Source organism: Charadrius vociferus, unplaced genomic scaffold, assembly GCF_000708025.1.
Source record: "Charadrius vociferus isolate BGI_N301 unplaced genomic scaffold, ASM70802v2 scaffold335, whole genome shotgun sequence".
Lineage (NCBI taxonomy): Eukaryota > Metazoa > Chordata > Aves > Charadriiformes > Charadriidae > Charadrius > Charadrius vociferus.
The window spans coordinates 177,063-191,811 of record NW_009648455.1 but is presented as its reverse complement, the minus strand read 5'-3'; the positions used below and the strand labels follow the sequence as shown (position 1 = coordinate 191,811).

General features: G+C 42.3%; 1 protein-coding gene across 1 annotated transcript in view; it reads left to right on the top strand.

The window, feature by feature from the left end:
* Positions 1-428: 428 nt before the first annotated feature.
* Positions 429-14,749, top strand: part of IPMK (inositol polyphosphate multikinase) — a 41,728-nt gene continuing 27,407 nt past the window's right edge. Inside the window, exons 1-2 of the mRNA XM_009885641.1 lie at positions 429-432; positions 4,565-4,650. Of these exons, the coding sequence (XP_009883943.1) occupies positions 429-432; positions 4,565-4,650 (90 nt within the window). The remainder of the gene's footprint in view (positions 433-4,564; positions 4,651-14,749) is intronic.

Below are 14,749 nucleotides of genomic sequence, written 5' to 3'. Positions count from 1 at the left end.
CACCCGCTCCCCCCCCCGCCCCTCCCCTCTCACACCCCTCCCAGTGCCGGTCGGGTCGGTGGTGGGGTCTGGTGGTCTCCTCGGGGCGGAGGGGCCCGGTGTCCCCCCGGTGGAGGGGCTGGCGGAGCTCACCCCCCGTGAGGTGTCACCGCTGCTCGGTGGGGACGGGACAGTTAACGGACGCTTCTAATTTAGCCAAAGGGCTACTGCAGTCCAGCTTCATTTTAACCGGCAGCTGTTAAAAAAGCAGGAATTTGGGTAAGGGCCTGACGGTACCCTCAGAGCGTATGTTGAAACTTTATCTGAAGGTAACCCCCAAACCTATGGCTGGCAAATCCTGCAGCAAAACATTAGTGAGTGTTTTACCCACCTGGGGTAACCTCTCAGTCGCTTGTTTATTTGACGGTAAGAGTAAGTCTGAATCAACGATGCGTAAGCAGTCTGCTAATACAAATAAAATGGGGATACAGCGTTTTTGAAACATGCCTCCACTAGCTTTAAACTTCTGTTTTAATCCCAGGCTGAGGAGCGAGGTGTTGGCCCTTCTGATGAAGGTGCCTTTTAACGTAGGCAGTGGTTAGCGCCAGAGCGAGCGGCCAACTTAACGCTGATAAATGGCATTTCTCCCCCTCCCAGGACGCCACGTTTGGTGTAACTCCTGCCTCTGAGCCAAATGTAAGGTATATTTCCATTCAGGTCTCAGCGTGCCCTTTGAGAGTAGCTATAATGAGTACCTGCTGTCACGTTGCCTTTGAACCCTGTCGGCAGGAGCTGCCTCTGCCGAACAGGCCAAGGGCTGAACTTCATAACCCCTTCAGCCGTCAGTGAGTGGAATTACAGCCCTAATGGCACTGTGAGTTTGTCTTATCTATGGCCTGCGTCTGTGGCATGTCTTGCTGCTGATAATCTCCACAGCAAAGTCATTCTCGTCCCTTGCTCCTGCTGCAACCGGTGCAATAAAATGTCGAGGGAGGTGCGTTGGATCCTTGGAGCTGTACGTCTGCCTCGTTGTTCGTATATCACAATGCAGGGTGGGATGAGGCGAAAAAGGCTCACTTCAGGGAGAGCCTCACCTTTGGCACATCAATTTTATTGCAGTTGGATCAAGACAACGTGGGTGATAAACCATCCATATTGTGGGTGCAGCTTAAATAGTTTAGGTAAAGCTAGCTCCACGACATCTCATGAGCAAGACCAAGATTTTCCTGCAGAGTTACCACCAGGGTTGATGATCTCATCTTAGAAACTGGGTTCTACATTTAAGTGAAGACCAAAGCTGCTCTGGCACTTGCAGCTCTCATTTTTGTAACTGAATCTTCTAGTTTTATTTCTTTACAGATGTTGTATGTAGGAGTGCAGACAGCTGAGATGCTAAAGATACAGGGGCATGTGTAATTCTGCAGTGCTGCTCCCTGTGGTGTCTTTGTTGTGAAGCTAGTGGCCAGATGTTTGGATATATGTAGTTGCTAATAGCACTGGTAAGGAATATCACAGACAATCTGTATGCCAGAATCTGCGAGAACTTTAATTAAGCATGTGTGAGGAGACTAGTCTTTCTTCTACCTTCTCCATTGCCTTTTCTGCCTTTTCCTACAGTAGTCACCCTTCCTGCTGTTTTCCATTCTGCCTTTTCCTGTCTTGTTGAACCTTTAGCATTTTAAAAGCCTAAATCCATAAAACCAGTATGCTTTTTTGGTCAGGATACCTCTGTTGCTATGCATACAACATGGGAAATGTACCTTGAAGGTTGTACCCGGCTAGTGTTAATATCTAAGCTGTTTACTGATTCAAGCTCAGAGCCTTCCTTGTTCTGCCCAGCTTCCTCCTGCCTGTCACCGCTGTCCCCTGTGCTTCTGTCCCCGCATACAAACGTGCAGAGGACGTGAAGGTATCTAAAGTATTTTTTAACTATTTTATTTTTCTGGTTAAAGTACGCCTTAAAATTTCTTTGCCGTAGGGTTCCCTCCCTCCTGAATAACCTGTCTGTTTTCCCAGTGCTCCCTGTGACTGTTACCACCTTGCAAAGAAAGAGCTCTAGCAGTGCCCCTGCATGCACATGTACACCCTCGGCTTCTGGGCATTACGACTGACCTTTTGGCAAATGCTGTGTTCAGTAGTGCATCCCCCCAGGACAGTGTAAATCCTGTGTAATAAGTAAGGTAACCACCTTGGTTTGTGGCTTAATTCCACGGGCAGGTGGAGAGAGGCAGGAGCTGATGGGATACGCCACCTTGTAGAACCTCCCACACCTGGCTGTGGTTTGGTGCCTGTACCCAAAGTGCTGGAGGTCCCCAAGCCATTGGTGGGATCCTGTAGCTGAAGGAGCCATTCGCTTTCGGTGTGACGTGCTCAGTCATGCAAATCACAAAACTTCTAACTCTGGCTGCTGTTTTCCTGATGCAAAGGTTAAGGTGGCACATACATACAGCTCAGTCCTTATTAGATACCCTCAGAGGACAGAGGATCTCTTCTAAAGTAAATATTCAGCATGTTTGTGCAGAACAGGTTTTGTCTATAGCTCAGTGAAGCATACGGATTGGATGTGATAATTTTTTTTTAGAAGAGTGCATACATTTGTATTGGTTATTTGTGCCGTAGGTTTGAGTTTCAGAATGCTAGCAAGCTTTGCATGCAGAGCCACAGGGAAATGTTGGTGAGAGATTTCAGAATTTTAATTTTGGTGTAGTTCTGCTGCTTCTTCAGAAATGTTATATGTCATACATTAAAACAATACTACTCCCTATCGGTGCTGAAAAACCCCAGGAACCCTAGAACAAAACCATGACCAACGTCCATATGTTAGTATGATCTGCAGGTGATGGTATCTCTGGTTGTTGTAGGTCAGAGGGAAAGTTGTGGAGTTTTCATCTTCGTGGTGAGAGTTGAAACATGAGTCTTTGGTTTCCAGGCCTGCCTCAGTCACTGAAGTGTTCTGGTCTGTCAAGAAATCCAGAGAATGAGGGAGCTTTAGACAACATCAAATTATATTAAACTCTTCAAGTAATGCGTATCCATCCAATAGTGTATGGGTTCTACTTCCTGGAATATTTGCCTGGTTTTTCTACCTTGTGGATTGTGTTCTTGTCTTATCATCAAAGCCAACATGCAGATTTTGAGGAGTATGTGTTACAAAAACCTTTTTTTTTAATGTTGTGATTGGCAATACACATTCAAAACACGTGCTGTTCAGCTACTTTGTGCATTTTGCTAAGTTGTTTCCAGCACATGTAAAAGGGGTGTGTGTGGGGGGGTGTTCTGTGAGTGTGTTGTGTGTGTGCAATAAGTTGTTGTGTCTTGCAGATCTTGTGGTAGTCTAGGCATTGCTGTGTGGCAATATTTTTCTAGTTCTGGAAAGCATACAAAATCCAGCTTTCAGCAAGAAACTTGACTTGAGAGCTGTTTTACGCAAATTTTTAAACCCCCTCTTTGTTCATTGGCACAGCCAACTAATGAAACAACTTTTTTAAGTCTGGTGGTTGTTTTAAAGTAAATATCTTGGGCTCTAAAGATTTTGTTTAGTTTCCAAGACTGCACAACAGAGCCCCTTCAGAGATAATGCTTTCTAAAAGGTGGAAGCACAATTGCTGTTACAACTGCAAACTCTTTTTGGGACACAAAGCTCCTGGCTTGTTTTACCCTGTTTCCTCAAGTGGTAATCTGAAGATGGAACCTATTTTGGATACAGTTAACATTTTTGCTTCACTTCTAAACAAAATAAATTACCATCTGCAAAGCTATGAATAAATCCTAGGAGAAAATTTCTTTTCCAGAAGTGGGTTATTCTTTTTCCCTTGCAACTGATGATCTTGAAATTTAGAATGCGTTTCACAGGGATGCAGTTACTTTTCGCCATTTTTGCCCATATCCACCTCTTGAGTACCCTCAGATATTCAGTTGCGTTTCCTATGCAGCTGCTCAGCAATCTTGCTGGCTGGAGAGTCATTAAGGCTGCATTGGGAGGATATTTTGGGGTTTTTTTGGTGGTTACCTGGCTGAGGTGAAATTCTGTATTGTGTTATGATTATGGGTGATACAAATAGTAGCACCTGATTAGCATGGAGTGATATAGGGTGCTACTTCTAGTAATACAGAAGTGCTCTTTCTGTGCCCCTACTATAGAAATAAGTTCACAGGGCATGTATTTCTATTTCAGTTAGTGAGAAATGCATCAAAGTTGGTACTGACTGCTTTAACTTCTTGGCATTGTTGCAAAAACGATTTATCAGTTATTTAAAAAGGGAGTGTCTATGTAATCTTCCAGAGTTGAATGGATGTTTTTTTTGGGTGGAACTTTTAATGTCAAATCCCAGTGCTGTGTTGGCCTTGAGCAGGATTAGACCCAGCAAATCATCTGATGGCTAGAAAAAGAGGAATGCAAGCAACCTTCTGCTAAGGGGTTTGTATAGGAGCTGCCAATTTAGATTCTACTGTGCGTGTACTGAAAGCAGTGCAACTGAGTAAACAGGCCGTCCCTAACGTGTATTTGCTATTTCTGGGGGAAAAAAATAAAAATAAAATCTGTATCTCTTAAGACTAAGCCCTGAAGGAAATGCTTATCTTCTAGGTATACTGCAGCATCCAGATGGGACTGTCCTGAAGCAGTTGCAGCCACCACCTCGTGGTCCCAGGGAGCAGGAGTTCTACAACAAGGTGAGGGTCGGGCAGGGTTGGGGGGAGCTGCCTTGCTGCAGGTGAAATGATGCGTGTGACTGGTGTGGAAGTACATCCTTACTGGTGCAGTTGGGAAAGTGCAACCTAAATATCTGAATGGTAGGTCATGGACAGTCCTGTCACAGCATCTGTGTGCTGTCTAGAACTTTCTCTTTGAATGTCTGTCCCCACGCCAGACCTACTTCACTCGCAGGATTTAAGCTTGCTTATTTACTCATGGGACAGCGAGGTTTTTGCAGCATCTAAGGTTTTATTGAAAAGCCTCGTATTATCTCCATCTATGATTAAAGGGTGGTATGTTTGATCCCATCTTTCTCATGTTGCTAAGTGTCTCGGAACTGGTTGCATCTAAATTTAGCATGTCTTACACTTCGTCTAGTCTGGTTTATTGCTAGAAGCATTGCTCTGTTCGCTGGATTAAGACTGTGCACTGTATTAAAACTCAGCTCCTTTAAAAAGTCAGTAAGAAAATGAAACTCTCCAGTTGTTTTACCTTCAGTTTGTTGTGTTTTTCCTATTGCTTATCTTCAGTTTGCTTTATCAGTAACTTTAATAACACAAACTAGGAAAGCTGTTGCTTCTTGTCTTAGTAGGGTAAACTGTTTTTAGAGCCAACCTACCTCCCTGTGATAGTCTGTCACATGTTTTTTCTCTATCTGCTTGATCTGTAATGCCTTTCCCTGGCTTATTAGGTACAAAGAACTGTAAAAATCTTCATGCAGGATGAGAGGAGTCTTGAGACCCTCTTTTTGTTGTGTTTTGTTTGTTTTTTTTCTTTTTTTTCTCCCTAGGAGGGTATTAATTTAAGTTACCAAAAGAAGTTATGTATTTTGTGGAAGTGTCTCACATTAAAACAGACTAAGCAACGTGCTCCAAGAGAACAATGTGTTTGCATACTAGCATTACTCGATAATTCTCATGATGGGACTGCTAGACAAAACAGCAGCTCGTGAGTTAGTAGGAGCTCAGCAGGAGCCAGTTAAATCTAAATGTAAATACTTTTCTGACGTTTCTCAGTGACTATCCTTTAGATGAGGTTAGGAAAGATGCAATCCAGCCTGAGCGGTAACTCTTCAGTAGAAGGAGAAAGCTTGAACCAGACTCCTTTGAGTGCCGGCCTCCTTATTCTTCTGTGAAATCCTGAGGTACGGACAGTAACGTGTTGTCGCTGCCTAAAGCCAGGGGGTAAGAGGGGTAAGTGCAGGCGTTAGCCATTCACAGCACAGGCTTTATCACTTTCCCGGTTGCTTAGATTCATGTGACAAGCCCTGAGCAAAATCTTTGAGAAAGAGGTCCACATCAGTGCCCTTGTTACTATGTGCTGTTGCAGTGGAAGAAGTCAGGTCTCAATGCCAATGACTTGCAAAGTTAGTTCTAATTACGGGCCTTGCCGGGTCACTTCCGACATTCAATTTTTTTGGTTATAAGGCATTTGGGAAAGGAGTTGGGCAGTTGTTGAAAAATAATGGAGAAAGGGAAAGGTATATAGACAATGAATTGTGCGTGGACTAGAATGGCTTTTTGTGGGAGAAGGGAAGGAGAGGAAGTGCATGTATGTTACGTAGGTGAAAGTACAGGAGAAAGGTCTTGGGGATTTGTCTCTTCTCAATGATTAACTACTATCATGTTTGCTCTGGGGCAAGAACCATGTGATGCGGGATATAGACACCTAAGCACTACGTATGGTTGTTACAAGATGAGGATTACTGCGGATTGTGAGGTTCAGTGTAAGGTACGGTTTCACGTACAGCGTGAGCTGATACAATAGCTCATTGCTGCCAAGAGGGAAAGCCCTTTCTTCCCATTTTTGCCATTTGCCTTGTGCAGTGCTGGTGCTTTTTGGACACCGATGAACTGCTTTGACTTATTTAAGAGACTGCAAACCTTCCTTGTCAGTTTTTCCGGTCTTCTGTCAGTTTTAGTGATTAAACTTGTAAGCAGTGGGAACAACAGCAAGACTGCCCTGGTTTTGGTGGCTAAGCTCAACGCATCTTGTGGTCTATAATCAAAGAGGCATTATCAGCTTGAAATAGTCTAATGAGCCTCCAGAGAATGGGGGAAGGAGAATTTTACCACTCCCTGAGACAAGGGGTTGTTTACAAGGCAGTCAGGTACAGGAGATGGTGAGAACCAGTGCAGAAATGAAACAAGTGAAACAAGACTGATGAATCCCAGGCTGTCACTTTGTCAGGACTAGACAGCAAGTCCATTTGTACATTCAAACCAGAAAGTTACCAGTTAGTATATGTGGATTAGTAATATCTTTTTTGTATTATTTCTGCACCTTTTTTTTTTTTTCCATATGTGCTTGTTTTGTCTGTAGTGATAGATCAGTTATTGCTTCCTTTGCATGCTACCTTACCCTGGCCTGAATTAAGGTTAGTACCCCAGTACTTGGGCCACAAACAAGCGGGGTGTTTTACTTATGGGTAAAGCAAACCTTGGCAGTTATCGTGGATCTGAGACAGAAGTGTCTTCCAATGACCAGTGGTGACCAGGAAGCGGTATTTCAGCATGGAGTCTGAGTGCTCATGAGCTGAAGGTTGCAGGGAATGTGTTATGATAGAAGATAACGAGACAAGTTTGAATATAGCCCTGATATATTTAACCTGATACCAGGATAATATCGGGTAGATACACTCTTCTGTCTGGAAAAGAGAGTCTTCTCTTCTGAAACTGCTGGATTTGGCTTCTGCTGGATGGGTGAACATGACAGAGAACCATAGTCTGTGTCAGTGAATCGCCAGAAGTTTTTTTCCCCTGGTTGTTGATGGGTTATTTTCTATTGAGCATGAAGCTGAGTGCTGACTGGTAGACCCCAAACGAAATGGGCTTCCATTTTGGAATGCAAACTTGAGCAAGGTGCTGTAGTGTAAAATACTAATGGTGATTTGAAACCTGCTCAGAAGTGGGTGGCAACTGGGAAGTTTTGAAGAATTTCACAGGCCTCCGTCAAAGTGGAAAACTGGAAAATCTCTCAAGTAATTTCTACTCAGGCTGCTATTAGGTTACCCTTCTGGCTTCCTGACAGTATATTTTCAGTTTAGCAGTTAAAAAAACCCAACACTGCACAACCCGCTATCTAAATACAGGTCTTCTTCCTTAAGAGGTTATTTCACCAAGTAAACCAAATTTTTATCTCTACTACAGCGACATGTGTCATTCTCTACTGATGGGGAAATAGCTTACCATGATTCTGTGTTATGAGGGAGGGGAAAAATAGATTATGACAAGATTATCGTGAATACCTTCTATGATAAAATGTAGTAGAACAATGAACTGTTTGTAGTCATTGTTAATAACTTACTATGTATTGCTTAACTTATCACTGGAGTGTGACTTTCCAGTGGTACTGTCCACTTTCTATTGAGTTCTGTAAATCTGAGTAATTATCAAATCAAAGTAATAACATTTTAATGTTGTTCCTGCAAACTCCCTTCCTGTACCTGAGGGCATGAACTTCTTACAAACACTGGCTGCATAACCATGGAGTGTTTTACCAGGTCTTCTGGTACCCTTATCTGGGTAAAAAAAAATTGGAGCTTTTTAACTTCCAATAGCTACAAAATACTTTGTTTTCAATAGATATGAGCAGCAAGAGAATTAAAAATATTGAAGTAGAAGGGTTGTGGGGTTTTTTTAAGGACTATCTACACTGATGATCATCAGTTGTTTCCATCTAATGGAAATACTCGGCAAGAACATGTAGGCGGAGGCACTTTAAAGGACTGCTTTTGAAGGAGTTTCAGGAGGGAGCAGTGTAGAGAGATGTGGAAACAGGAAAATAGTGTTGTTTGAAAATGCAGTGTAATATATTATGTAGTAGTGACCCACTTCCATTAAAGAACATAAATTGGTAAAAGGCAGTATGTGTTTATGGTAGGCTGCCTACACATGCATGCTAAGAAATCCGCAAAAGCAGGCTACTGCTCGGTGTGTTTTAGTATTTGGCTTCAGCCTGCTTTATGCCAGGGCGCATTTATACATGCTGAAACAGTCTGATTTAATTCAGCAGCATTGGGAGAGGGGAGGGAAGAAGCCCGTCGGCCGTCCTACGGTGATCTCTTCTGGCAGGTGAGCTGGGAGCTGTGAGAAAAGCATCCTTTGAAAAGGTTAGTGCAGTCACTGTATGAGGTAAAGCCTCCCTGCTTAGCTGGGTACAGAGCTCTTGTCTCAAGCACGCCAGGCTGTACCCAGGAGCACTGTGTGCTAGCATAACTCTCTCTTCCTAATTAAGAGCCATCCTCTTCAGCACAGGGGTTTTCATAATTTGTCAGTGCAAGAATGCGGCATTGCAGAAACTGCTGTTCTGTTGGTGCCCCGAAGAGAGGGAGGAAGCTGGAATGTCAGGCTTTAAATAGGGCAGCTGCTTTTGTGGGCATGAAAAGATGGAACTTGGGCTGTAAATACTTAAAACTGAGGAGGGGAGGATTTGCAGTTGTTGAGGTTACCTTTGTAAGTACAGTTTTCTACAAGCTGTGTTTTTAGCACTAAGAGATGGAGTGTTTCTTACATTCAACAGAACAGGAGAAAGTCACTGGACTATTTTGAAATGGCAGCTCTTTCACTTCTGATTTCTGGCATTCACTCAGTAGGGCTGTAAGCCTCTGTTACTGTCTGTACCTGTTCTAAGGATGGCATACTGAAGTCTTAAAGGTTGCTGATGCAGTAGCTAATAAACTGGGATTTTATGCTTAACAGATCCATAAACGTTCCTGTAAAATTTTATTTGAATTGCTGTTGCGCGCTCCTACGGTGACTGCATGATGCTTAGGGTATGAGTAGTACACCTTCCCCCCTCATCCTGCCTGCTGAAAATGGTCCTGAGAAAGCTTTTGGAGCATGGACAACTTCCAGCGCTTACCTTTTTGTTTGGGTTTGTTTTCTTGGGTGTTTCTTTATTTTTTTTCTTTCCTGTTTGCTAGTGGCTGCATGTCAGAATTGTCATAGCTGTTTCTTGTGATGTTGTCAAGTCATGGCTCCAAATAATATACCTGCAATACTATAAGGTTTCCAAGGCTGTTGCAACACGAGTCTTACCCTAATTCTCCAATACCCTTGTCTCAGAGGGCAAGGGTAATTCTGTGGAGTTGGAATGAAAAGGCAGTCGAGGTTCTCTCAGTTGCTGCTCAGCTCTGGCCACCTTGTACCTCTGCCCCAGTGCTTGGGAACCGAGGGAGCTGATTCACCCCATGCAGCATTGGGAAAAGATAATCGGGCTAGTCATATGGCCTTTCTGGATAACAGATCTTGCACCCATTGCCAATTAACGACATCTCCGTTAACTGTTGTAGCAGTAGTCTGAAAGTTCAGGGTTCAGGCCCTGCTGACATATAATATGAATGCAAGGAAGCTGTTACCACTGTAGATAATAGAAATTGTTTTCCACTCTTGTTACATGTCCTGAAAACAAAGCCAGGATGTAAGAGACACAAATAGCTCCAGCATGTAAAAGAGATTTACATTAGTTAGGTGAGAGTCAGGCACTTGAAAGCTAGGAAGTAATGGTTTCGTGGTTGCCCGCACAATTGTTGTTCTGAACTTTTGTTGGATGCATTATAGTGCAGCTTTCAACAGGGCAATGACCTGTCTTTCTGTTTTGTTTCACCGAAAGAACTTGCTAACTCATTTTACAACCCGACATAAGGCAGAATGAATATTGTTTGTGCAACTTTTCTTGTCTCTCTTGTAACAGTTAGTCCTTGAGTTTGTGGCCAGACACTAACGTGTTAGTGAAGACCCAATTACATTAATATTCCTGAAGCCATCGTTCCTTGTGCTTCTGTGGTTACAGAGAAGAATCGTGCAGGAAATATGCCCGTTTGGACCCTTATCAAGAATCTTCTCCATACTGTTTTATTTATTTCATTCTCAATAACCTGCTGCTACTCCTATGCCATGGCTTTTCATTGCTGCTTGACGCTTGCTTCTTTTTTGCATTGTCTAATTTTAATTAGTATTCAGGCAGCTTCAGGCAGCGCAGAAGACTTCTGATGACTTCCCTCCCCCTCCATGGCATGAAATCAAGCCAGCAGCCTGAAAGATGTGTTTTGGCCTGGAAGCTTTTGCATAGAGTTGCAAGAACTGACTCATAAGGCTCAGCCCCCCTTTCAGCCTATATAGCACAAATCATGATAAGGCAGCCTGTGTTCTGTAAACTGTTTTCTGCTAGTGACGGAAAAGGAAGGGGATCGGGAGGCAAAGCATGTCTTGCTTCAGGATGAATTACCCTATTTTGTAAACTCAGTTAACTGGTTTTATAGTCTTGATTCAGATGGTTATCCTTGACTGAAAAAGGAGTTGATGATGGCCATCGTGCTGCTATTGTGTACTAAAATATCCTTATCCCGTGATCAAGTCTACAGCTAAGGTTCTGATTTTCAGTCTTGTATGGACAAAGCTTGGAGAAATAGGATGCAGCGTTCTCTTAACATCTTATTTTGGGGATGCAATGCCTTGCCCGAACCTTTCATTACTACCTCATTCACAGCTGTAGCTCAGTATCCTGCGAAGTCATCTTTGGCCATGTCATGTTCTGGTACATCCGGATCTGCTGTGTCTCCAGAAGAGGTAGTGGTACTGAAGTATACAAATTACCTGTTTGCAAACGTAGTAAGCATGTTCTGATACAGTCTGTTTCTGCCCTTGGCATTGTTCCTCCTGCTGAGAAACTGTCTGGGAGGGATGCTGTTTGCTGGCGCAATAAGCAAATTTAAGTTCCCAAACCAGCATGTGAAATTGCCTCACACTCTATGCTTTAAACCACGAGCGTTGACAGAAGCATTGTAAGAAAAGGAAGGACACGCAGTACTCCTCAGCTAATGAGAAGAAAATGGCTTTTTGACCAAATTGTGAAATACTGGCAGCTTGTACGCAGATATTTTTCACATGAGGAGTGGTCTAAGAGAGATGAAGGATGAAGTGTAGGTCTAAGAATCTGCTGAGTTCCTACTACTGTCCTATAAACACTTGCATTTTTTGTACTTCAGATGGCTATTAAATGACTGAAAGCATACTGTACCAGGACAGTAAGACTTACAAAGTATGGCAGATTTTTGTGATTCTTGCACTCTGCGGCAAAAACAAGTTTGGAAGGGATGCACCGCGCAGTAGATGGTTATCCTAGAACGGTCTGGTGAGCATCTGTTCCCCGAGCTCTTTGTATATTGCGTGCCACTGAATAAACTACAGCCTGCTTTAATAAATCCAAGAAAACCTCATAAAAGGAGACAGTAAAAGGCCATTATTGCAATTTGATGCTATCGGGGAACTACTGGGTGGAGTTGGTAATAGACTGAGTAGTCTACAGTCCGTGTTACGTAAGTAAGCAGTAAAAAAAAAAATAATCTAGTTATCTTATCAACCTGATTTTGAGGAAAGTTCCTTCCCAAGAGTACATCTGGCTGAAAATAAAGCAAGAATGCGTAGTTTTAATGAGCATATCCATAGTATGTTGAATTGGATTAAGCTACAGTACAGTGCTCTTGCTGTGTTAGAGGGTCATGTAAATGCTGACTTTTTCAGACTGGATCAAATATTGTTTAAACTTCAATTTAGTTATGAATGTTTCAGAATATGGATAAACTTACTAAAGGTACGTTGGTGTTATACAGAAAATACCATACTTTGTGCATTGTAAGTTTGTTTAAAGATAAGATATGGTTGGTGGGTTGCCCGTATGGGATTGGGGAAAGTGTAGGTTGCCTTCTTGAAAGAAAAGGAAAATAAATTCAATCTCTGAAAATAAGAATTCCAGTTTTCAGATTTGAAAAAAAAAAAAAAAAAAAAGGCTTGTAATATGAGATTATTGCATAAAGCCAGGACTGTGTATGTGTAATAATGTAACATTTTGGTGTGTTCTTGGTCATTCAGGTACCAGATTAACCATAAGCAAATTAAAAAGTCCATTATGTTGAATGTCCCACTGTGTATATAACATGCTAGTTAAAATTCCCGCAATATCCAATACTTAAGGAGCAATTTGGGAGCAATTATTTTTCAGTCTTTGAGTAATTTTTCTGAGTGCGTGTATTTTTTTTTATATAAATATATATACACACAGATATGTGTATTTCTATATTTATATATAAATCTTTTTGAAGACAAAGCAAAACAAATGACTTAGCTCACCATGCCTGAGTGTAACAGAATTCACTTGCCTAGAGTTTTATTTTTCCTTCCTGCCTTACTGGAAGAGACTATGATCAAAGGCTTCCTAAGGGTTCTTAGTGTTGTTATTACTGTTCTTCTTTTTCATTCCCCCCCCCTGTGTTTTAGCACAAGTTAGCACTGCTTCTTTCTTTTCTTGCCAATGGTGAGCAGGGGTGGTTGCTCACAGGTTTGGGAAGCAACAGCCGCTGTGCTTGTCCAGTAGACTGGTGAGTGAAAGGAAGACGCCGGCTCATAATCGTCTCTGTAAATTCCAGTTTTGCATAGGCTACCGGCAGGTTGGACTCCAAAGAGTTAATTATTCAAAGCAAAGCAAAAAATACTGCTAGTTGTTACAAAACAGCTGTTTTGATGTTAGTGTGTCTACTCTAACTACTGATAACCCCTCTACTTGGGTAGAAAACATGAGAATAGCTTTTGGGTTATTATTTTTAGTCTTTTAGACTAAGATGGAAGGAGCCATTGCATGCTTTCCCAGAATCATAATCTATCAACTAAAATTCCTGTTAGTAGGTGCCATTCTTTTCTGTCCGTTTAAAAAAAAAAAAAAAAAAAATTATTACTAGCTGCCTCCATCTTGACAAGTGTTCTCATCACAAAGTAGAGCCCGTTGCTGGCAGAGGAGCTTTTGATGTAGAAACGGAGACTATAAATCTGACCACCGCTTGCGGGCTAGCCCTCAGAATGATCAATTTTGATACCCAGCTGCCGGTGGGAGTTGAGTATTCTGGAATAAGGGGTAGGGTATACTAGGAGATAGCAAAATACATAGGTGCTGGTAAAATACAAATAATTTAGATGAATAAAATTGTGAAAATTAAGGGTAACACAAACAGGTGTTTTTAAAGGAAGGTAAAGACACAATTTCAAGCATTTTGGAGGTATTGATGGCAGATGTACTTAAACAGCAGTTTACACTGAGTGCCTTGGCCGGGCACTTAGGCGGTGAGCCAACTCGGAGTGCTCAGCAGGCTGTAGGACCAGCTGGATGCTGACATTGCTGCAGGGGATGGGATGAAAATCTATGTGGGACTGTGGTAGCCCTGGCTGGGATTGACTTAACCTACCATGAAACTGCACCTTTAGGGTAATGTTGCAGCACATTCTTTGTGAGGGCTGCCTCTTGCAGTATTAGGAAAAAAACCAACCCCAACTTATGTCTGTCAGGACTTGTCTCCACTTTGAAATGTAGAATTAAATTTTGCCTATTTAAGTATAAATGCTTCAGGGTTCCTCCCACCCCTTGTTCTCTCTCACTCCCTAGTTTGAATCTTCAGCTCTGATCAGATAGCATTCCAGAAACAAAGGGTAATGCTTTTTAACGTTCCCCAAAAGTGGGACAGCGATACTGGCTTACTTTGCCTTTTGTCCTATTGTTCTGCCGTTTTACTTATCTTTCGGTAATTCCAGTGATAATTTAAGCTTGAACTCTTAAATAGTTGGAATTGCTCTAAAAAAAAAAATAAAATTCTTCTTGTAGCAGAAAGTTTGTATAAAAACACTTTAGCTGCTGTCTTTGTTCAACTTGCTTCTGCATCTGTGAGGGTTTGGATGTATCAAGGTGGTGGTTTCTGACCAAGTACATGTCTTCCCTTAAAATGCTAAGCAGTAGTCATGTTGCGCCACCACTTCATGCATTGCAGCAACAGAGCTGTCTTTTGGCACAAGAGCTGTACAGATAGATGAGAAAACTGGTTGTACTGTACTTCTTCAAGGGAGGTGTCAATTGGCAAAGTGACTTGACTTTTTGCCTTGAAATTTGCCAGATCTCTCTGGCCGCTGGTGGCTTGAGTGTTTGCGGTGGGTGACTTCAGGACCGGTGTCACTACAGCTCTACTGGGTGAATGGTGTCAAACTAAGAAGGAAGAGTAAGTAAGAATGGGGGAAGAAGTATTCAGTGTGTTAAAAC